At 40.8% G+C, this 23,997-nt stretch overlaps 1 protein-coding gene across 8 annotated transcripts in view; it reads right to left on the bottom strand.

Moving 5' to 3' along the window:
* The window catches only part of ATG13 (autophagy related 13), a 47,752-nt gene that overhangs the window by 11,464 nt on the left and 12,291 nt on the right, over positions 1 to 23,997 (bottom strand). For all 8 annotated transcript variants that reach the window (XM_081239755.1, XM_081239751.1, XM_081239757.1 and 5 more), the window contains 8 exons: positions 12,686 to 12,767; positions 11,634 to 11,714; positions 10,911 to 11,030; positions 6,267 to 6,313; positions 4,846 to 4,986; positions 1,693 to 1,733; positions 657 to 753; positions 253 to 351 (listed from right to left, as the gene is read on the bottom strand). In XM_081239755.1, coding sequence (XP_081095881.1) covers positions 253 to 351; positions 657 to 753; positions 1,693 to 1,733; positions 4,846 to 4,986; positions 6,267 to 6,313; positions 10,911 to 11,030; positions 11,634 to 11,714; positions 12,686 to 12,754 — 695 coding nt within the window. In that variant the 5' untranslated portion in view covers positions 12,755 to 12,767. The remainder of the gene's footprint in view (positions 1 to 252; positions 352 to 656; positions 754 to 1,692; positions 1,734 to 4,845; positions 4,987 to 6,266; positions 6,314 to 10,910; positions 11,031 to 11,633; positions 11,715 to 12,685; positions 12,768 to 23,997) is intronic.

Here is a 23,997-nt window from a genome sequence, read left to right as displayed (position 1 = left end):
TCAAAAGTCAAATCACTACTGTCAAGATCCAAAATATCCAAGAATTTTCTGAGACTTGGTACACCCTAAGTCTTGGTATACCCTATAGACAGCAGCAAGAATGAAAGCTGGCCACTCCACTTCCCTCCACATGGCATCTCCATCAGTGCCCCTGCCTATCAGTGAGTGCTGATAAAGGTGCTCTATGGACCTGTGCAAGATGGATGCTTCTGCCTAGCTGCAGTTTGGGGAAGTGTTTTTCACAGTCCTCACCTGTAATTGCAGGGATGCATGGGCGAGGAGCTGGGATAGGGACGGTCCACAAAGTGATCAATAATAATCCCCATGATAGGTGGGGTCCTCTCAAAGTGCCTGTAATGCAGTAAGCAGATTGCCGTATTTGTTAGAATGCCTTGTCAAGTCCCCCTGAAGTCCTCAGAGAGCCCCTCGCCTCTTATCTATCGGCAGGAACCACAGAGCCTTAACTACTACATCCCTAAATATAAACCACCAATTCTACATTGGCTCTGGGACCCTCAGATTCTCCAGTCTGGAAGAAGGGTTCTCTCAGTTCAGCAATGGAGAAGCTGAATTGTAGGCTTAGCCACAAGGTTTGGAGGAAAAGAACTTTAATATCTTTAGAAGAGTTCTATTGGATTCCAAGGCTCTTTCCTCACCTGGTGGACATGAATGCCAAGTTAATTCTGTAAGCACAAGAAAGAGTGATGGTGCCCACAGGGGTACCCACTGTCCCAACACGAACTGTCTGGAAACCTAGGAAAAGAGATAAATAATTAGGTTTTTCCAGAGAATACTTACAGTACCCGCAGTCTGTCTTTCCCTGAACCACTTAGCCTGTTGTACTATCTCTGGCATTACCCACTTAGCACCCTGAGTGCAGTAGCCTCAATTTCATACATACGTGTATGTGTGTGTATGTATATATATTTTTTTTCAATTTATTCTATATTGACCTAATATTGCCAGGGGAAACAGCATTCTATTTCCAGATAAAACTACCTTCAAAGGGGTAAAATGATGATTAGTCCTAAAGCTTAAACAAGTCCTAACCAACCCTGTCCAGATGTGCTACTAAGACAGCAAAGGGGCACAGGGAGTTTCTCACACAAACACCTCAATTTATGAAGTAAATGCACTCCCACCCAAGTTGCCACCCCAGAACTAAATACAGAAAAGAGTCAGAGTGTTACAACAAAGCTTTCCTGGTTTTCTTGGTTTCATTTCCAATTTTTCAAAATTGTTGATGCTCATCAGAGACATTTAACATGCTCATTGTAGAAAATTAGGAAAACAGACAGTCGTATAAAGCAGGGGTCGCTAACCCCTGGGAGACCAGGCCACAGAGCAGGAGGTGAGTGGCGGGCAAGCGACTGAAGCTTCATCTGCCACTCCCCATCACTAGTATCACCCCCCACTTCCGTGGAAAAATTGTCTTCCACAAAACCGGTCCCTGGTGCCAAAAGGTTGGGGACTGCTGGTATAAAGAGTAAGAAAGAATACTGAGTTACTGGAACTTTTGGGAAAATTATTCAGTCATTCCCTGGTGGCTCTTTGGACCACCTACCTGTCTTTTCAGTATCACTCATACTAAAATCACAAGCTATGTATTATTACAGGCAGCATCCAAGCATATCTCTGAAGTCAGGAGAGCTCTTAACAATACTACAAATGTTTTTCAACCTTGATACATACCTTCTCCTAAGCCATTCAGCTGAACTTCCCCAAAATATATTCTGTAGGGAAGCAAGAAAAAAAATGTTACCTGGTTCTTTATTCTAAGGGCCTACATACCAAACACCGAGAAACAAAATAAACAAAACCAACCCTTCTTATCTGCATGAACATCTCTCCTAATGGTGCAATATTGCTACCACTTGATTAAGCTGTAGGCATGGGCATGTAGATGGAGAGGACTGGTTAAGAAATTAGGAGAATAGGGACTCCCCTAGTGGCGCAGTGGTTAAGAATCCACCTGCCAATGCAAGGGACACGGGTTTGAGCCCTGGTCGGGAAGATCCCACATGCCGCGGAGCAACTAAGCCCGCGCACCACAACGAAGAATAGCCCCCTGCTCACCACAACTAGAGAAAGCTGGTGCACAGCAACGAAGACCCAACGCAGCCAAAAATAAATTAATTAGTTAAATAAAAGAAAAAAAAGGATCAGTTAGTAAATATTTTATGCTTGTGGGCCACATAGTCTGTAGCAACTACTCAGCTTTGCTGTTATACTGCAAAAGTAACCACTGATAATACGTAAACGAATGGAGTGGCTATGTTGTAAGATAATCTTATTTATAAAAACAAGGGACTTCCCTGGTGGTCCAGTGATAAAGAATCTGCCTTCCAATGCAGGGGATGCGGGTTCGATACCTGGTTGGGGAACTAAGATCCCACATGCCGCGGGGCAACTAAGCCCGTGCGCCACAACTTCTAAGCTCATGTGCCTCAACTAGACAGCCTGCGTGCCCCAAACTACAGAGCCCACACGCTCTGGAGCCTGTGCACCACAACTAGAGAGAGAAAACCTGCATGCCACAACTAGAGAGAAGCCCATGCGCCACAACAAAGAGCCTGCGCGTCGCAATGAAAGATCCCGCATGCCTCAACGAAGATCCCACGTGCCATAACTAAGACCCGATGCAGCCAAAAAAGAAAAATAAATACATAAATTTTAAAAATATATTAAAAAATAAAAATAAAAACAAGCAAATGGTCTGCTGACCATAGTTTGCTGACTCCTGCCATAAAGTAATACATGAATAACGTTAATAAACTGTCACCAAAGGAGATTTTGCTAGGTACCCTCTGACAAAAAGCTGACCATCAGCTCACTACTCATCTGAATACTGGTACAGTGCTTTAAATAATCTGATTATGTTCCACTTTTTCTTGGCTATATTCTTTATTTATTTATTTATTTATTAATTATTTTTTTTGCGGTACGCGGGCCTCTCACTGCTGTGGCCTCTCCCGTTGTGGAGCACAGGCTCCGGACGCGCAGGCTCAGCAGCCATGGCTCACGGGCCCAGCCGCTCCGCGGCATGTGGGATCTTCCTGGACTGGGGCACGAACTTGTGTCCCCTGCATCGGCAGGCGGACTCTCAAGCACTGTGCCACCAGGGAAGCCCCTTGTAAATACTGTATTACTCCAGAGATACAATGAAGACTTGAAACACAGGTATGAAAAGGACTAGGAGTCCTAGTTAACTAAGCTGATGACTAGTAGTGTAACATGGCTACTTACAGAAGAACCAAAGTGAAGGAAACTTAGCATAGGTAAATGGGAAATAAAAGAAAGGAATCTATTATATCTAAATAAAAGTCTAATAATTTTCAAATGGAATACACATCCTGAAACCTGGGAAGACAACAAAAATGTATTAAAGACTTGGAAAAATAAATATAGGTAGGGTTGCTGGATTATTTCAACAGAACTAGTTAAGTCTCTCATCCTTGGTCCTTCCATCCTGCTATACTAATTCTTCTAAAGTTCAGCTCTAGGGACTTCCCTGGTGGCACAGTGGTTAAGAATCCGCCTGCCAATGCAGGGGACACGGGTTCAAGCCCTGGTCCGGGAAGATGCCACATGCCACAGAGCAACTAAGCCCATATGCCACAACTACTGAGCCTGCACTCTAGAGCCCGCGAACCACAACTACTGAGCCTGTGTGCCACAACTACTGAAGCCCGTGCATCTAGAGTCCGTGCTCTACAACTAGAGAAGCCACCACAATGAGAAGCCCGTGCACCACAACAAAGGGTAGCCCGTGCTCGCTGCAACTAGAGAAAGCCCGTGCGCAGCAACAAAGACCCAAGGCAGGTGAAAATAAATAAATAAATAAATAATTTAATTAAAATGAATAAAATAAAGATCAGCTCTATACATGTAAGCCAAAGGCTAAAACCCATGGCTCATCACTAATATGAAACAGAGTCTTGGATGATTTAGGAACCCTTGACTTTCCATGCTCTGCTCTCACACTTTGCTACACATCCTCCTCACCACTGCTCTGGTCCTTTCGACAATCTGAGTACAGCTCATTTCTGCCTCCCATTTCTGTTCCTTGCAATCTGCTGTACACCTCACCTGGAATGATCAGGCTCCCTCACTTCCAACAGATGAAATTTTCTCTGCCTCAAGGTCTAGCTGGAATGCTACTTCCTCCATGAAGCCTGTCTTGATTCTCCCACCCAGAATAAACTCTTTCTTCCTGTGTTTTCACAGCACTTTTTTTCCTGACACTGCTATGCAAATCCTGCTTTTTACTGTGACTATGCATGTACCAAACCATTTCCCCCATTAGATTAGAAACACCAGTATGGCTGGGCCTCTGTATAGTTCTTCCTTGGGCCTACCACAATGCTTGCCTCAAAAGAGCACTCAAATATATGTTGATGTGAAATACTACAAGGAAAATTCTCAAAGAACTGTTAACAAGTTCTTTATATCCACAGACAACTAATTAAAAACACACTGAATTAGCAGTTTGTTACACAAAAAGTTTTAATCTAACTCTGGAATACAGAACATTGTGGAGTCTTCCCAGGATAGCCTGTTTTTCAAAGTCTTAACCTCCTTTTCCAGAAATGGGATATATATCAGTAGGACTTCAAAATCCATTCTACAGGAGTCATGACTGTGTACAAACAAAAGAATAACGAACTTGGTTGCTTTGCAAAAAGCTGAGGTTCAGAAGGGAGAATAGACAGACAATCATAGTAAAGCTACAGCATCAACTATCCAAACGTCTGTCTAAAAACTCATCATGGAAAACCTGAATGCTGGTCAGACAATGTGCAAAATGATGAGGCCCATGAGTGAATCATGAAGGTGACTGCTTACCTATACAATATGACATATTCATGCCCTTGTTTCCTGGACAGTCTGTAAGCTGGTGTCACCCTAGTTATAGCAAGGAGAGACTTCAGTAGCAACGACAGTCTGTTGTATACGGCATAGGAAACTTTGATTTCTTTATCACACCTGAGGAGCAAAGACACTATCAGCATTCCCTACTCCACTAATGAAAAACAAAGAACAGAAATGCAATGAATAGAGATGTTAGTTATGTTCTATCTAGCTACTGAGATTAATTTGTTAGCATTAGAATATATATATATATAATTGAATCACTTTGCTGTACACTAGGAACTAATACAACATTGAATATCAACTATACTTCAATTTTAAAAATCTAAAAAAAAATCTGTTAGCATTATTCATAAATTCTGATAGAATATAATCTGATTTGCAGTCTAAATAACCTTTCACAGAGTATTACAGTCAACAGAGATAGTCACAAATTAAGTGCTGGAACTGTATAAGATTAAATTTATTATTAAATCATGTTCTGAACTAACATTGTAGTTAGAGTTCTTTGTCAGCTTATCAACAGATTGTTGAAGTTAGCCAAAGTTTCACTTTCTCATGCACTAGACAAAGGCAGGTGGGCACCAAAAGGTATCCAATATGTTTTTTTTCTAGCTTTGAAGCAGTTATCTTTCTAAGAAATAAAGCAACACCCTTAAAAACAGTAATTCAATATTGCAATTGTATTACTAAAGGTGCAAACAATTTCAATGTACTATCTCACAAGCAGTTTACCTCTATACATCTAACAGGGAATCTGGAGAAGTGTCTGATACTAAAATTTTGGACTCTGACCTGGCAGTTGCTTTCTATTTAAGAAAGAAAAATAATGACCATACCACTCATACTTATTAATAAGATTTTTCTTCTGATGTGTTGCTATTTCCTCAATTTTCCTATATATTCTTCTTGAAAACTAAAGCTTTGGGCAGGAAGTAAGCTAACCTGCCCTGAAAGAAGAAAATGGAGGGGGAAAATAACATGCATTTCCAATCCGTGACCAACACAGCATGTCTAAAGGGGTAGTGAGGGGAAATCTTATTGGATGTCTGCCACACAGAAAACAGACAAAACAGAGTAGTCATGTTGCAAGGGCTCAAGGGATTTAATCAGAGAACTATCTGTACTCTGGGAAAACAACAAATCCTTTTTCAGCTTTCTCTCTGCTCCTCTCCCAGTGGTGTCTGAATCTCTCTGGACTGACACTCCCTCTGAAGGTCATCTCTGTGCCTGGGCTGGAAGCCAAGCATGAAGCAAACTGTAGCAAAGACCTATTGGCTCTGTCAAGTGGTCAGAACCCTCTCCATGACTGGTACAAAGCGCTGCTTTTCACATGATGTCACGCACTTTATCCTCAGCTACCACAACGAAGGACCCTGAGACAGACCACTTACTTTTCATTCATTTCCAGACACCAGATTTCTAGCTCCATGGAATCTCCCTGTAGAAGGAACAATTGAAAGATATTTCAGGGTTTTTTTAATCTTCTTTTTCCTTATTATAAAGCACTATACAGTCACTATAAAAATATTAGAAAGTATAAATAAGCAAAAAGAAGAGACATCAATTTATAATCCAATCAGTGATTTTTCTAAATAAAAGTGAGATCATACTATATATACTATTTTTATCACTTTAAAAAAAATTTATTCATTTATTTATTTTTTGGCTGCATTGGGTCTTCGTTGCTGCACACGGTCTAAGCCCCTATCACTTTTTATCAATAAATACAACATGGAATTTTCCTTATAATTAAAAATTCTAGGGGACTTCCTGGTGGTGCAGTGGTTAAGAATCCACCTGCCTGGGCTTCCCTGGTGGCGCAGTGGTTGAGAGTCTGCCTGCCAATGCAGGGGACACGGGTTCGAGCCCTAGTCCGGGAAGCTCCCACATGCCACGGAGCAACTAAGCCCGTGAGCCACAACTACTGCGCCTGCGCTCTAGAGTCTGAGAGCCACAACTACTGAAGCCCACACACCTAGAGCCCAGGCTCCACAACAAGAGAAGCCACCGCAGTGAGAAGCCTGCACGCCGCAACAAAGAGTAGCACCCACTTGCCACAGCTAGAGAAAGCCCACACAAAGCAATGAAGACCCAACACAGCCAAAAATTAAATAAATAAATAAATTTAAAAAGTCTACATTATTTTTAATGGCTGCGTAGTATTCCAACATATGACAATTATTTTATCCAATCAGTACCCCCATACTTGGACATACAGCTTGTTTCTAAATTTTCACTACTACAAACAACACTGTGATAAACAGACTTGAGACTAAAATTCTGTATGCATCCTGACTTAGTTCCTTAAGGTAAATTTCTAGAATTAGAATTGTTGGATCAAAGAATATTCATGCTTCTAAGACTTTTGCTATGTATGTCCAAATTGCTCTTCAGAAAGGCCAACACTTCAAACGATGGAGAGAGCCTTTCCCTCCAATTCTATAGAGGATATTTTTAGGTGATACTCACAGTTAAATATCTTAACAAGCTCCTTACTTAAAAGTCTTTTTAGCTATTTGATGTCTTTAGCCAAACTGTTCAGTCTCTCTACGTGTTACTCTGAACAGACTTAGTCTAGTGGGTGGGAAAGAAAAAGAAAAGACCAAAGCCAGAATCCCTTAACCCTGTAACGCTCCTGTGTGTCATTTAGTGAGATGGATAGTCACATACTTTTGAACACAAGTAATCCTTTTATGAATCAGCTGTAAGAGGGCCACTCTTTTAGGTTTGGGAATAAACTCAGGTTAGTTTGCGGAGTAGAGAATTTTTACTTGTTCTAGATCAAATTTAAATATGTATTCTTAATATATATCCTTTTCATCACAGTGCCATCTCTAAATGACATGATGAATTTTGAATCCACCCCCCCAAAAAAAATCAAGGGATGACTGGACACTAGGAAGTATCCAAGATAAATTGGTGTGGTTTCTCTAGGATAATCACAACAGTTTAGAATAGGATTACACAGATGCCTGAGAGAGGAAAGAGTTCTTCCAGGGATTCCTTTTGGACTCCCCATGGATCGCTAAGAAAAATAATCCACAGTATAAATTGGTAATTCAATAAAGAAAAATACGAAGTTTTGTTTTATTTGGTGCTTAAGGTTGCCATGGAATAAGTACTGACATCATTCGTTCAACAAAATTGAGAGCCTACTGTGTGCCATCCCAGGCACTGTGCCACGCAGAGAGATGATTATTTATTTATATCCTGCTTCATTTCAAAAAGAATTTTTAAAAAAATTTTATTTATTTTTGGCTGCGTTGGGTCTTCATTGCTGTGCGTGGACTTTCTCTAGTTGTGGTGAGCAGGGACTACCCTTCGTTGCAGCATGCAGGCTTCTCATTGCGGTGGCTTCTCTTGTTGCAGAGCACAGGCTCTAGTTACGCAGGCTTCAGTAGTTGCAGCATGCGGGCCTGGTAGTTGCAGCGCGTGGGCTCAGTGGTTGCAGCACACGGACTCTAAGGTGCACGGGCTTCAGTAGTTGTGGCTCGCGGGCTCTAGAGTGCAGGCTCAGTAGTTGTGGTGCACAGGCTTAGTTGCTCCGTGGCATGTGGGATCTTCCTGGACCAGGGCTTGAACCCGTGTCCCCTGCATTGGCAGGCAGATTCTTAACCACTGCGCCACCAGGGAAGTCCCTCAAAAAGAACTGAAGAACTACACAGATAAATAAGATGTGGCAAAGCTGCTGACCTCAAGAATAAAAGTGCAGGGACTTCCCTGGTGGTCCAGTGGTTAAGAATCTGCCTTCTTATGCAGCGGACGTGGGTTCGATCCCTGGTCAGGGAACTAAGATCCCACATGCTGCAGAATAACTAGGCCCGTGTGCCTCAACTAGAGAGAAGCCCGTGCACTGCAACAAAAGATCCCACATGCCACAACGAAGATCCCAAGTGCTGCAATTAAGACCCGACGCAGCCAAAAAAAAAAAAAAAGGATAGTATGAACATGAATATGTAATGATCACCTACCATATGTTATGTTAGGTAATTTACAAGAAAGAATGAAATGAGGAAATATTATAGCTCTGCAAGACTGTGAAGTGTCATGTTACTTTGGTGGTGTTAGTGGAGGTGGGGTTAAGTAATTCGGACAAAGTTGCTCAGCTAGGATCTGAATTTGGGTCTGTATAGCTCCAAACTCATTTGCCTTTTATTATACCATGCACCCTCACAATCCTGTAGTGGATATTGATTAATAAACATGAAAGAAAGAATATTTGCCTCAATCCTAGCACGGAATAAGGTGAACAAAAACACATTAAAAAAAACCCACAATACAGCAAGTTATACTCTGGAAACAAACGTAAAGAAAACACACAGGAAATCTAAAGAGGGTTTAGAAAGGGAGATCCTCTAGAGCAGCGGTCCCCAACCTTTTTGACACCAGGGACCAGTTTCATGGAAGACAATTTTTCCATGGGGAGGGTGTGTGGATGATGATGGTTCAGGAGGTAATGCACGTGATGGGGGGGATAGTTCAAGGCAGTGTATGCGAGCAATGGTTCACACATTAATGACAGCGATGGGGAGCGGCAGATGAAGCTTCACTCGCTCACCCACTGCTCACCTCCTGCTGTGCGGCCCAGAGGTTGGGGACCCCTGCTCTAGGGCATATAAGTCTTGAAGGATGAATAGAAACATACCACATATAGATGATATATATGAAGATGAGGGTGAAGAGTCTATTCCAAGTTGTTGGAAAAATAAGTACAAAAACTACAACCTCGGGCTTCCCTGGTGGCGCAGTGGTTGAGAGTCCGCCTGCTGATGCAGGGGACACAGGTTCATGCCCAGGTCCAGGAAGATCCCACATGCTGCAGAGTGGCTGGGCCCGTGAGCCATGGCCACTGAGCCTGCACGTCCGGAGCCTGTGCTCCGCAATGGGAGAGGCCACAGCAGTGAGAGGCCCAAGTACCGCAAAAACAAAAACAAAAACAAAAAAACCACAACCTCCTCAGAGAATGATGAGGTGATCAGAGAGGGAAGGAGCAGGAATAAGGCTGAGTTGGGGGACTTCCCTCATGGTCCAGTGGCTAAGACTCTGCACTCCCAATGCAGCGGGCCCAGGTTCGATCCCTGGTCAGGGAACTAGATCCCACATGCCACAACTAAAAAATGATCCCGCATGCCACAACTAAGACCCAACACAACCAAATAAATAAGTATTTTAAAAAAAAAAAGGCTGAGTTAGAACCAGAGTGTGAAGAGCTTTGAGTGCCTAGTTAAGACACCGTCCTGGTGGAGAGAAGGGAACCCTCCTACACTGTTGGTGGGAATGTAAATTGGTATAGCCACTATGGAGAACAGTATGGATTGTCCTTAAAAAACTAAAAACAGAGCTACCATATGACCCTGCAATCTCACTCCTGGGCATATATCCAGAGAAAAACATGGTCCGAAAGGATACATGCACCCGAATGTTCTTTGCAGCACTGTTTACAGTAGCCAAGACATGGAAGCAACCTAAATATCCAACGACAGAGGAGTGGATAAAGAAGATGTGGTATATATATATACAATGGAATTTACTCAGCAATTAAAAAGAATGAAATAATGTCATTTGCAGCAACATGGATGGACCTAGAGACTGTCATACTGAGTGAAGTAAGTCAGAAAGAGAAAGAGAAATATCCTGTGATATCCCTTATATGCAGAATCTAAAAAGAAATATACAAATGAACTTATTTACAAAACAGAAACAGACTCACAGACTTAGAGAATGAACTTACCATTACTGGGGGAGGATGGGGGGAAGGGAGAGTTAGGGAGTTTGGGATCGACATGTACACACTGCTATATTTAAAATGGACAACCAACAAGGACCTACTGTATAGCACAAGGAACTCTGCTCAATGTTATGTGGCAGCCTGGACGGGAGGGGAGTCTGGGGGAGAATGGATATATGTATATCAATGGCTGAGTCCCTCTGCTGTGCACCTGAAACTACCACAACATTGTTAATCGGCTATACTCCAATACAAAATAAAAAGTTAAAAAAAAAAATAAAAGACAGCCTTCTGGCCATAACCTTACCTCAGAAGTCTTGAGTGAGATCTCCACACACATAGACCTCCCGACGGCAGGCAGCTGCCCTGCCAGCGCCTTCTTCGCTTCATGTGTAACCTCTGGGATGTCTTTGATTGCTAAATTGAACTAGAAAACAAAAGGAACTTTGTGTTAAACACTCACAAGGAACATTATGGAAAGATTGTAAGTAGTAAGATTGGATGCTGAGTAAAGCAGGCATTGCTCTTGACTGATTAAGGACATTCATCTACTTCTCCCTTACCCATAAGATATCTTGCATCAAAGCCCCAAAACTCAGGTTGAAAAAGCTTTTCACCTATCACAGCGGAAAGCCAAAAAACAAATACATCAGACTAACATTGATGAAGAACATACTTTCCAAATGAATGGATCAAATGGAATTAGGTTTTTTTTTTTCAGTACGCGGGCCTCTCACTGCTGTGGCCTCTCCCGTTGCGGAGCACAGGCTCCGGACGCACAGGCTCAGCGGCCATGGCTCACGGGCCCAGCCACTCCACAGTATGTGGGATCTTCCCGGACCGGGACACGAACCCGTGTCCCCTGCATTGGCAGGCGGACTCTCAACCACTGCGCCACCAGGGAAGCCCGGAATTAGGTATTTTAATGTTATGATTTAGTAATACTAGAAATAGCATTATTTATTACTACATCGTGATTCCTTGTGACAAACACCATAGTATATCCCTTAACAAAGAATTGGAATTTTACCCAGTCTGAACCCGTTGGGGAAGAAGATGAACGAGTACAAATCTTCTCGCCCAGTCGAGCCTGGACAATCACTTGGACAGTCTAAAAAAGGCAAACAAATAAAAAATCAAAGATGAAAAGTTATAACAAATTGATTTGGCTCCTAATCAGTGTTAAAATCCTCCCAATGCAGGATGAAAAAGATGCCAGTGATCATAACTATACTTCAGGAAAGGGTAGGATTTAAAATCTTCAAGAACAGGTAGGAAAAAAACACGGCACAAAAATAATACTGTAAATATTCCTGAGGGCACAGTGTCAACCAATTAGAGAAATTACAGTTTGAGGCTTGTAATCTATAATATTCTCACATGGCAGAAGGGAAGTTGCACATGGTGGCTCTGACTTTCATAGAAAAACAAGTCCAACCATAGGTTTAAATATTCACTGCCATACACTTATGTAATCATAGTTGATTTAAACCAAGGATTCCACAATTATTCATAGGACTTGGCCCATATGGCAAAAGTCTTCCAACTAATTTTACAACCAGAATCTACTGCCTGGATTATTCTTACATAGCAATGGTTGAGAGGAAGGAGTGAGAGAGGTGGAAATGATTTTTGGATTTAGGAAAATATGCCTTCTAAAGCATTCAAAATTCAGTTTTAATTCTTCATTTACCCAGAAGGGAACAATAAGTGAAAGTGAGACATTTCAGAGGTAGTTGATGCTTACGGAAAGATGCCCAAACTTCTGTCCATTCCAGTCTGCGGTCTTTGTTCCCACCCCAAGGGAACATACTGTGCCAATAACCTGGCATAATAAGTTTGACATTTCTGCAAACAGGCTTGCAAAAAAAAATTTTTTTTGAACAAGTAGCTGAGGAAAATTGGAAGCTACTTTTTAGTTACACCCCCAGTACCGCCCCCAAATTTCACAGTTTGGTTTACAACAGACAGAAGTATCCCTTAAAATGGGCAAGCTGCAAGCTGTTATGCTATATTTCCAAAAAGGGAGAAGCACGGAAGTTATTTCTAACAGTTCTAGGCTCAAGAGAATGGATATAGTACCTTGAGGGCAAAAAACTTAATGAACTTGTCCAGGTCCTTTCTGTCCTGGGAATTGAGATCAGTTTCCATTGCCTATAGGAATCTAAAACAGGAAGAAAAAAAAAAAGTGTTGAAAAATGTGACTAATATCTTTTAAAAGGGATTGCTACAACAAAGCATACAGAGATGGTATTGTCTACTAGCTGTATGAATAGTCACGTAGGAGGTAAAAAAAATTTCCCCCTGACTAAAGACACCAAAGTGAAAAATACCTACTATCTTTTGAGCAAAATAAATTCCACACAAAGAGCTAAATCTGTAGACCTTAAAAATAGATGAGACAAGCCGTTTTACCTGAATCTGAAACTTTGTGCTTTTAAATATAACTTATATATTTTAAAAGTTGTATTACTTACCTATTAAAAAAGTTTTATTACCCAGCATATTGAAGACTAGGTGTTAATGAGACAAAAACTTTATTAAAACATAAAGTGAGTTAACATTCCTTCAAAGGGCCAGTAAATCAATTTAACTTTGGGCGGGAGTGGGGTAGGGGTGGGGGTAGGTTTTGGACCCTTTTTGAGAATCCAATGACATGACAAGCCCTTTCTCCAAAAAAATGCACAAATACAGAAACTTTGGGTATATTCAGGGAGTTCATGAGTTTCACGAAGTACATCATAAACCCCCAGGTTAAAATGTTTTGAGAAGGGGCTGGTATGAGGAAGAAAGCATTTACGGAGAGAAGACCATGAACAAAGGCGTATAAGCCACAGAGAGCAAAATGGGTTTGGAACTATTAAGTATGCCAATTTTCCAGCGGTTGTGTATGGCTGGCTGGGGCCAGATCATGAGAGTCTTAAATACAGTGCTAGAGACTGACTTGCGTCTAATATGCCAGAAATGGGAGCACCCTCAAGGCTTTTGAGGAGAGGAAGCAACACAATCCAAATGCTGCTTTAGATGACAGCTTTGCTGGCATATTGTAGAATAGTTTTGAGTATGGAAAGCAGGGAAACCAATTAGGTCCTTGGCAAGAATTCAGGCTTGTGGTCAAGGCTAAAACTCGAATACAGATACAGACATGATTTGGAAATAGTATGGATGGGAGGTATTTTAAAGGAAGAGCTAACAGGATTTAAAGACTGAGTGCAAAAAGTTTAATGGGCTTTCAGTTAACAAAAAAACAAGAAAGCCAGAGGGACAGCTAGTTTTAAGGAAAGGTATAAACAAAAGGATAGAGTTGAAGCAGGAAATAATGAATACAAGTTAAAAAAACAACAACATTGTTCTCTATTGAGGTATAACTTACATGTAGTGAAATGCACAAATCTTAGGTGTACAGCTCAATAAACATTTTGTATGTAAACACTCATACAGTGACAACCCAGATCGAGTTATAGTACATTTCCAATAATCCAGAAGATGCCTTTGTGTTCCCTTGGTCAATAAAACCACCAAAAAGTAACCATGATTCTGACCTCTATCACCATAGATTAGTTTTGTTTGTTTTGAACTTCTTATAAATGGAATCAAATAGTATTAACTCTTCTGTTGTGTACCTTCCTTTATTCAACATTATGTCTGCAAGATTCATTTATAATGCTGCATGTAGCAGTTGATTCTTTTTCATTGTTATGTAGCACTCCATTTTATGAATATGCCACAATTTATAAATTAAACTGTTGATAAACATTTGGGTTGTTTCCTGCTTTTAGCTGTTATATTCTTTTTTTTTTTTTTTTATGGCTACATTGGGTCTTCGATGCTGCGCACGGGCTTTCTGTAGTTGCGGCGAGCAGGGGCTACTCTTCCTTGTGGTGCATGTGCTTCTCATTGCGTTGGCTTCTCTTGTTGTGGAGTCCAGGCTCTAGGGCATGTGGGCTTCAGTAGTTGTGGCTCACGGGCTCTAGAGTGCAGGCTCAGTAGTTGTGGTGCATGGGCTTAGTTGCTCCACGGCATGTGGGATCTTCCCGGACCAGGGCTCGAACCCGTGTCCCCTGAATTGGCAAGTGGATTCTTAACCACTGCACCACCAGGGAAGTCGGTTATTATATTCTCACATGAGAGTTTTCGTGAATATAAATACTCACTGCTATCAGATGTAGAGCCAGGAGTGTTGTTGTTGGGTCACAGAGTATGCATATGCAGGCATACCTTGTTTTATTGCACCCTGCTTCACAGATATTGCCCCCTCCTTTTTTTAAAAAACAAATTGAAGGGGCTTCCCTGGTGGCGCAGTGGTTAAGAATCCGACTGCCAATGCAGGGGACACGGGTTCCAGCCCTGGTCTGGGATCATCCCACATGCCGTGGAGCAACTAAGCCCATGCGCCACAACTACTGAGCCTGCCCTCTAGAGCCCACGAGCCATAACTACTGAGCCCACGTGCTACAACTACTGAAGTCCACGTGCCTGAAGTCCACGTGCCTACAGCCCGTGCTCTGCAACAAGAGAAGCCACCGCAATGAGAAGCCCACGCACTGCAAAGAGAGTAACCCCTGCTCGCTGCAACTAGAGAAAGCCCGCGCACAGCAACGAAGACCCAATGCAGCCAAAAATAAATAAATAAAATAAATAAATTTATTAAATAAAAAATTTGAAGGTTTGTGTCAACCCTGTGTTGAGCAAGTCTATCAGTGCCATTTTTCCCATGGCATTTGCTCACTTTGTGTCAAAGTGTCATATTTTGGTAATTCTCAAAATATTTCAAACCCTCCACCAGCAAAAAGATTACAACTCACTGAAGGCTCAGATGATGGCTAGCATTTTTTAGTAATAAAGTATTTTTAAATTAAGGTATGTACATTGTTTTTTTTAAGACATAATGCTATTGCACTCTTAATAGTCTATAGTTTAGTTTAAACACACTTCTATATGCACAGGGAAACAAAAAAATTCATGTGATTCACTTTATCACAGTGATCTGGAACCGACCCACGATATATCCAAGGTATGCCTGTGTTTAGCTTTGATAGATACTGCCAAACAGTTTTCTAGGACCTGTACCAATTTGCATCACCACCAACAGTACGTTAGAGCTCCCAGTGTTCCACGTCTACACTACCACTTCGTATTGTTGATTCCTTAGCCATCTTGGTAGGAGTGTGGTGTTATTTCATTTAATCTGCATTGAATGACTGATGATTAAATTAGAGATGAAATGATGACTGCCTTTCCCCCACTGACACCTTTTCATATATGTTTATTAGACATTTGGATATCCTCTTTCATAAAGTGCTAGTTCAAGCCTTTTGCCCACTTAAAAAATTAGGTTGTCTTTTTCTTACTGAATTGTGGGAGTTTTAAAAAATATATAGTGGATTCAGTACATTGTTGGATATGTACTGCAAATACCTTCTCCCAGTTTGTGGCTTGCCTTTCTTGTGGAATTTGTGTCTTATCATGAGAGTCACGACATACTAAATGGACAATGGCCAGACTATATATATAAAGATAGAGCTCTGACCCACAATCTGCAAAAATCTAGCCCAGGAAGCCAACCTACTATCTACACTTACCAGTCAAGGAAGTCAGACTATCTCTAGCAACCAGTCCAGGAAGTCAAACGATAACCCCTGTAAAAACTGGCCCCAAACAGCCAGGACTTGATTAACTGACAGCTTCCCTAATTTTTATCCCTGCTTCCAACTTAGGACCAACCAGAGAAAGCCAAATATGTACCCCAACCAAACATATAGAATACCCCCACTTGTAGTCAGGCTGCCTACAGCTTCCTTGTGCCAATAGCCCCAAATTAGGACATTCCTGAAGGCTTCCCTGCCTTTTTTCCATTATAAAGCTTCCCCAGTGGTCTACCTGCCTTTGCATCTCTGTCAAAGGCAATTGCTGGAGCTGACTCCTCTGCTACTGCAAGCTCTGAATAAATGGCCTTCACCTGTTCTCATCTGGGTGGTTTTTATGTCCACATTAAATACAGATTTATTGAGGTATAACTGACAATATCAGAAGTATAAGATAAGTTTTGACAGGTTTATAACTGTTAAATTATCACCACAAAATAGTAAACATAACAATTACTCCCCAAAAGTTTCCTCATGTTCCTTCGTAATCCCTCCCTCCAGCCGCACCCCCATAATCCCCCATACCTAAACAACCTCTGATATGCTTTCTATCACTAAAGATCCCTATCTGCGTTTTCCAGAGTTTTATATAAATTAAATCATACAGTATGTACTCTTTGGCTTCCTTCACTCAACACAATTATTTTGAGATTCACCCATGTTATATTTTTTTTCACCCATGTTATATTCTATGTCGATAGTTCACTTCTTTTTTTTTTTAGTTTTTTTTTGATGTGGACTATTTTTTAAAGTCTTTATTGAATTTGTTACAATATTGCTTCTGTTCCATGTTTTGGTCACAAGGCCATGTGGGATCCTAGCTCCCCACAGGGATCGAACCCACATCCCCCGCATTGGAAGGTGAAGTCTCAACCACTGGACTGCCAGGGAAGTCCCGATGGTTTATTTCTTTTTATTGCTGAGTATCATCCTCTTATGGAGTTTCCTGATGATCAGAGGTTCTTTATTTTAGTAAGTTCAATCTATCAATCTTTTCTTGATAGTGAGCACTGTTCTGTGTGCTGTTAAAATTTTTTTTGCTGATTTCAAAGTCATGAAAATATTCTCCTACATTTTCTTCTAGAAACATTACTGTTTACCTTTCACATTTAGATTCGTGATCCATCGAAAATTAGTTTGTATATGTGGTGTACATTAGGGATCAAGGTTCACTATTTTTTGCCAATCAGTTCAGTTTATTTAATAGGTTGAGTTAGAAACACCTGAAGATCTGCCTGAAAATGCTAAATCTGCAGCTAATGGAAAAGGTTAAGACTGAGATTAAAGTTGGAGATAAATCTCAAAAAAGAAGGAATAATTAAAACTATAGCAACAGATGAAATCACCAAGGGAGGTAACAGGAAAAAAACAAAACAACGACCTTGGAATGCATTTGCATAAAAGAACCACAAAAAGAAATTCAAGAACTAATCAGAGAAATAGGAGATAAAATGATTTCTGAGAAGTTTTCATTGAAACTGAAGGAAAATTAAAGTTTCAAGATTGAAGGGATGGTCAAACGGTGTAAGTTCTTGTGGAGGAGGCAAAACTTTACCTCTACTCATCTTAAACTTTGAGCTGGGACTCCTTCAACAAAAAGACAGATTAACAAGAGAAAAACAGTTTACTGACTAATGCAGCACCTACCACAGAGGAGAAACCTCAACAAAAAATAACTCAAAGCAGTCACTTAGAACTATGGCTCATATGGGGTCTTCAACAAAGAATAATAACTTCATAGAGAAATGACAGGACAAAGGAAAGCAGTTTTAGGCATTCAAGAGTGAAGGCTGAGGGAGGAAACTAAGTAAGGGAGCAAGGTTTGTTTGCAGATTTCTCTGGTGTCTTCTCAGGTCTGCTAAGAATCTGTCTCCAGTAAAAAAGGGGAATTTATATCCCGCCTTTAGGCAGAAAACAGGAGGGCAGAGAAAGGTTCTCCTGCATGTGCTGCTTCTTAACTGCCTTCAGCTCAAAATAATTATGTCAAAGAGGCATATTTTGGGATGACATATTCTGGATTCCTTCATTCTCAAGAGGAAAAGGCCACTGGACTTGGCATTACGTTGTTAATGACCTTTGAGAGGAGAGTTTCTTAGGGTGGTAGTGAGGAATGGATTCAGCTACTTCTGAGATGTTAGACAGGAAAAGAGCTCAAGCTTTTCTGTTAAAAGGATTTTCCCTGTAGGATAGGAATATCTGAGCAAATTTGTGGGGGGGGGGTGGGAAGAAACCAATGAAGGAGAAATAAAACCTTTGAGAAGAAATAATTGATGAGATGCCACAGGAGAATCTACTGATCAAACTACAAAGGACTCATCTTTGGGGGGCCTATCAAATAATATGCTTGACATGTACACCCACCTTCAGGCCTTCCTAATTTTGGTTGAAAAGAACACTAACAAATATTAAAGTAAAAATAAAAAGACCTTTTAAAGGGTTAAAAAGCTGAAGGCCCTGAAGCAACATAGCAACAGATCTGAGATAAGAACAGTGCTGGAGGATTGGGCTGCCCCTATCTTACACTGAAGTGGGGAAGTGCTCCCACTACCAGAGCATCTACCAAAGCACAAACATTACAATGGCACAATGACTCTTGTGACTTTTTGTACCACTGGACGCACTCAAAGGATTATGTAACTAGAGTTAGTTATTGAGTCAAAAAGGGTGGTCTCCACAGAAAAAAAGTTCTCTCAAAGGGATCAGAGCTTATTGTCCCCTTAGGCCTAGGTTATCTATCAAGGATGTTAGTTCATCCTTTACAGCAGAAATGTAATAGAAAGTTTACTTTTGCTTTGCACTTTGCAAAATTCCTTCTTTGAGTGCTCCAAGGAATATAAAGGGAAATTTGGTACAAACATTAAAAACACTGAATTTTTTCTTTTTTTCTGCCCTTTACTACACTAGCCAATTACTGAATCCTTCAAACTTATGCTTATACAAAATTCTTTATATTAGCGGCATTTTCATTTCCATAGATAACCACCTTAATCCAAGTCTCATTTCTTATCTAGAAGAGACTCTCTTGGTTCCTTACTTTACCTTTGAAGAGGATAGGCTATGCCATCCTAAAATATGCCACTCTGGCATAAAGATTATTTTTAGCTGAAGACATTTGAGATTCAACAGATGTAGAAAAGAAATCTTCCCAGAGCTTCCCTTATCTGACTAAAAGCGGAAACTTCTAAGAAATGAGGACTGCCATAAATTCCCATTTCAGGTTGGCTTCTACTCCCAGGAGAGAGACCTAATATAAACCTAATATAAATCCCTTATCTGGGGGAGTTTCATAGTCATGAAGAAGATGGAAAGACCATTTGCACCCACACAAGATAAAGTTTGTTATCACAAACTTTCTTATTTCCCATTTTTCTCCTAAACACCCATTCTTCTTTCCTAAAGAAACTAATTTTTCTTCCCATAAAACCTTTTTCCCCTCTCTTTCTCCTACTGAGTTAGGCATATAAGTCCCAAATTTTTACCACCTCCTTGAGCTATTCATCACTGAGCACTCCTGTGGTATACACTTTGCAGGCATTAATAAACTCTGTCTTTTCTCTTGCTAATCTATCTTTTGTTGGTTTAATTTGCACACCCCCATCTGCTGAATCCAAAAGCTTATAGGAAAAGTTTCTTCCCCAACACCTCCTTCTAGATTATACTGTAAACCTCAAGTAAACCACTGAAAGGCTAGTCTAATAAAGCATTATGTCATCATATTGCTCCTATGTGCCAGAACTTTGGGCAGACTCCTCAGTCTGACCTTCAAGAGCCCACAAAGTCAGCGGGGAAAATAGGTAAAGTGATTTTGCAAAGGTAATCAGAGGCTTGCTGGTACTTTCAGGAAAGATCTTGGTCATTGAAACTAGCAAATAAATGGTGATCCTGGACAAGGATCTAGTCCTTGGATGTACATGCTCAGGAAACTAATTTTATTAGTTCAGTCAAGATTTGGGGGACTTCAGTTACAAGAGACAGTATACATACCATAAATCCAATTTATTAATTGAGAAATAAAACTGCCAAGTCGATAAAAAGAAGCATCAAGTGATCAACATGTTGCCTTTCCTACAGGGAGACCATTTTGGGAAACTAAAATCGTATCAACCCACTATTAGCTTCATATATCCTTCTCTACCTCAGGAACAAGCACATTGGACTTCTGCCACCAAGAGTCTAGAGAGGGCCTTCTTGGCTGACAATGAATGTATGTGACTTTCTTTCCTCTAGACTTTACAGACCACTACCCATATCAGTCATTGTCACCAACATGTTCTAACTGCCAAAGACCCTTGATGAACAGGTTTTAAGAAAACTGGCTGCTAGAAGACTAAGCCAAAGTAGGGCTTTTAGGTTACCACTTAGTTTAAGTCAAGGCCACTTTACCTCTTAGCATTCTAGTCTCTCAATTACATAGCAAACTCTTCTGCAAGTGAAACAGGAGGGAAGGAGGCAGGGCACAACCTTTGAAAGAATGACATAGCCTGAGGACATGACGTAAACTCAGTAGAACCAAATGGGTCCAAGATGGCAGACAAGTCGACTTCCACTAGACCTTGAGCCTTAGTACACACTCACATCAGCAAGCTAAATGACATACCCACAGGCGCCATGACAGTTTCAAGACAGACCACAAGGATCAAAAAGTGGGTAATGGCCCAATTCCTGGAAATCCCCACCCCTTCCTAAAATAGCTGGAATACTCCTCCCACTCATTAGCCTATGAAATTACCCACTCCTATAAAAACTGACAACCCCATACCCTGGTGCCTTTCTCACCTTCTGAGATGGCCCACACTTTGTCTGTGGAGTGTTTCCCCCAAGGCTGCTCTCACCTTCTGAGATGGCCCACACTCTGTCTGTGGAGTGTGTTTCTCTGTAAATGAATCCACTTCTTACCTATCACTTTGTCTCTCACTGAATTCTTTCTGCTATGAGACAACAAGAACCTGAGCTTCATTAAGTCCTGAAACCATGTGTGTGATCTCAGTTGGAAGACCATGGGTTTTGTCTGGGTTCGAGTCCCGGCACATGGGTTCAAGTGCCAATCTGAGGTGCAAGGTTTCACAAGCATTCAAATTTCATGTCCCTTTCCTGTTAATATGTTGAATAAGCAAGCTCATCAGTGCTACTTATTACCTTATTAAATTTTTTTGCCTTAGGGACATAAACCAATTACTATGTATGATTTTGGATATTTACAAAAAGTTCTATGTGGTTCCCACCCACATATACTTGATTAAATTTACCAGTGGTCACCTCTAAAATGGCTTAATTAGGCCAAAAGTATATTTATGAATCATAATGCTCCTAATATTGCTGTCCCTTCAACTTTCATCAGCATCTATTTCCCCAGACTTGCCACTTGTAGCTTTTCTTGTCTGAGAAATACCTCACTTAATTAAGGCCTTTCTTCAAGGCTTAAGACATTTAACAAATAACAAAAACTATTTACTGGACCTTGACTAGCAATTTCAATTTAGCAACATTCTCTACACATCATTTTCATTAACAGAAGTTCATAACAACAAATAATTCTGTCAGGTTCCCACAGTGTTTAGAACATGTGCAGACTTGTGCCATACTAAAATGTTTTTAAACAGTTATCTGAAAATAGAATGGATAAGCAAAATGTGGTATATACATGCAATGAAATATTATTCCACCTTAAAAAGGAAGGAAATTCTGACACAGGCTACAACATGGATGAACTTTGAGGACATTATGCTAAAGTGAAAAGAACTAGTCACAAAAAGACAAATACTGTATGATTCCACTTATATGAGGTACTTAGAGTAGTCAAAATCGTAGAGACAGAAAGTATAACGGTGGTTGCCAGGAGCTGGGGGGAAGAGAGAATGGGGAGTTGCTGTTTAATAGGTAGAGTTTCAGTTTTACAAGGTGAAAAGTTACGGGGACGGATGATAGTGAAGGCTGCACAGCAATGTGAATGTATTTAATGCTGCTGAACTGCACACTCAAAAATGGTTAAGATGGTAAATTCTGTTGCTTGTATTTTAACACACACACAAAAAGAAAAAAAAGATGCCATTACTAAATAAATAAAGTTTCCCATTATTATGTAATGGATGTAGATAATCACCAACTCCCAAATACTAGACAGAAGATTTTACAACACTGCTCAAGTGCAAATGATACAATCAGGTAAGGGAAAAGTACAGTTATCTGGATAGACAGGTTTTTTAGATCTTTTACTTACTTTCATACTGAAATACTAATTTTAAATTTTAAAAATACGAGTTCTTCTTAGGCAGACAAAACCCATTTATCTCAACTAATTTCCCAATCCTCAATTAAAAGCACAGAAATATAAAAGCTATAAATAAACCCAGAAGAAGAAATAACAATGAAAGATGTCAACAAAATATTGGGGGGAAAAAGTGAACAGACTGGTTAAGGATAAAGGTTCAACGTTTATTTCTGCTCACTCCTAAAAAAAGGGTGGGGGACTTAAAAAGCATACACACAGACAAAAGATAACAACATCAAAGTTCTGGAAGGTAGAAAGTAGAAGGAATAGATAACTGACTAAGCAGAGCACAGCTGATATTCAAGCCAGCAGCGGGAGAAACCCTAAACAAAGAAAGCTCTTCTGAACCAAAGAACCTAAGAAAGTCTAAGGAATTAGTCACCAAGTAGCTACTAAAGTAGGGTGGCAGATGGGGCTGAAAACAGGAGGATTATTTCAAAGTCCACGGAAGAAGCAGTTAGACCCACTCTAAGCCCTACACCCACACCATGACCCCACTCAGACCAGAACTGCCCTTCCTTCCTAACGTTAGAAGGCTGGACATTGGGAGGTCCCCAGATGGTGGAGTAGGAAGACCCTGATCTCACCTCCTCTCACAAAACTTACAATTATGTACAGAACAACTATTGAGGAAAAAGACCCTGACCCTAACTAACCCTAACCTACCAGAAAAGATCTTCTACAACTAAAGATATAAAGAAGGAACCACAACAAGATGGGTGAGAGTGGGGAGTCCAGTACAGCCACGACCCATGCCCCTGGTTGAGGAACCCACAAACATAAGAATAATTACCATTGCAGAGATTCTCCCCAAGGAGCAAGGGGTCTGAGTCCCACATTGGACTAACCAGCCTGGGGATCCTATGCCAGGAAGACAAGCCCCCAGAATGTCTGGCTTTGAAGGCCTGTGGGGCTTACATCTGGGAGCACCAGAGGGCTGTGGGAAATAGAATGGAGTCTCTTAAAGGGCACACAAACTCTCACATGTGCTGGGACCTTTAAGGCAGAAGTAGTAATTTCAAAGGAGCCTGGGTCAGAACTACCTGCTGATCTTGAAGAGTCTCCTGGAGAGGCAGAAGGCAACTGGAGTTCACGCTGGGGACATAGATACTTGTGGCAGCCATTTTGGGGAGCTTGTTCTACCACATGGACACTGGTGCAATCACCATTTTGGAATCCCCCTTCTACCACTAGTATGGTGTGTGTGTGTGTGTGTGTGTGTATACACACATACACACACACACACAATGGAATACTACTCAGGCACAAAAGAGAATGAAAATTTGCCATTTGCAACAACATGATGGACCTGGAGGGTATTACACTTGGTGAAATAAATCAGAGAAAGTCATATACTGTATTTTATCACTTATATGTGGAATCTAAAAAAAACAACAAATGAATGAATATAACAAAACAGAAACAGACTCATAGATAGAGAGAAAAAATTAGTGGTTACCAGTGGGGAGAGGGAAGGGGGG

This window comes from Mesoplodon bidens (genome assembly GCF_964165515.1).
Source record: "Mesoplodon bidens genome assembly, chromosome: 7".
Lineage (NCBI taxonomy): Eukaryota > Metazoa > Chordata > Mammalia > Artiodactyla > Ziphiidae > Mesoplodon > Mesoplodon bidens.
Note: the sequence above shows the minus strand (reverse complement) of the source record. Positions and strands in the feature narration are given on the sequence as shown.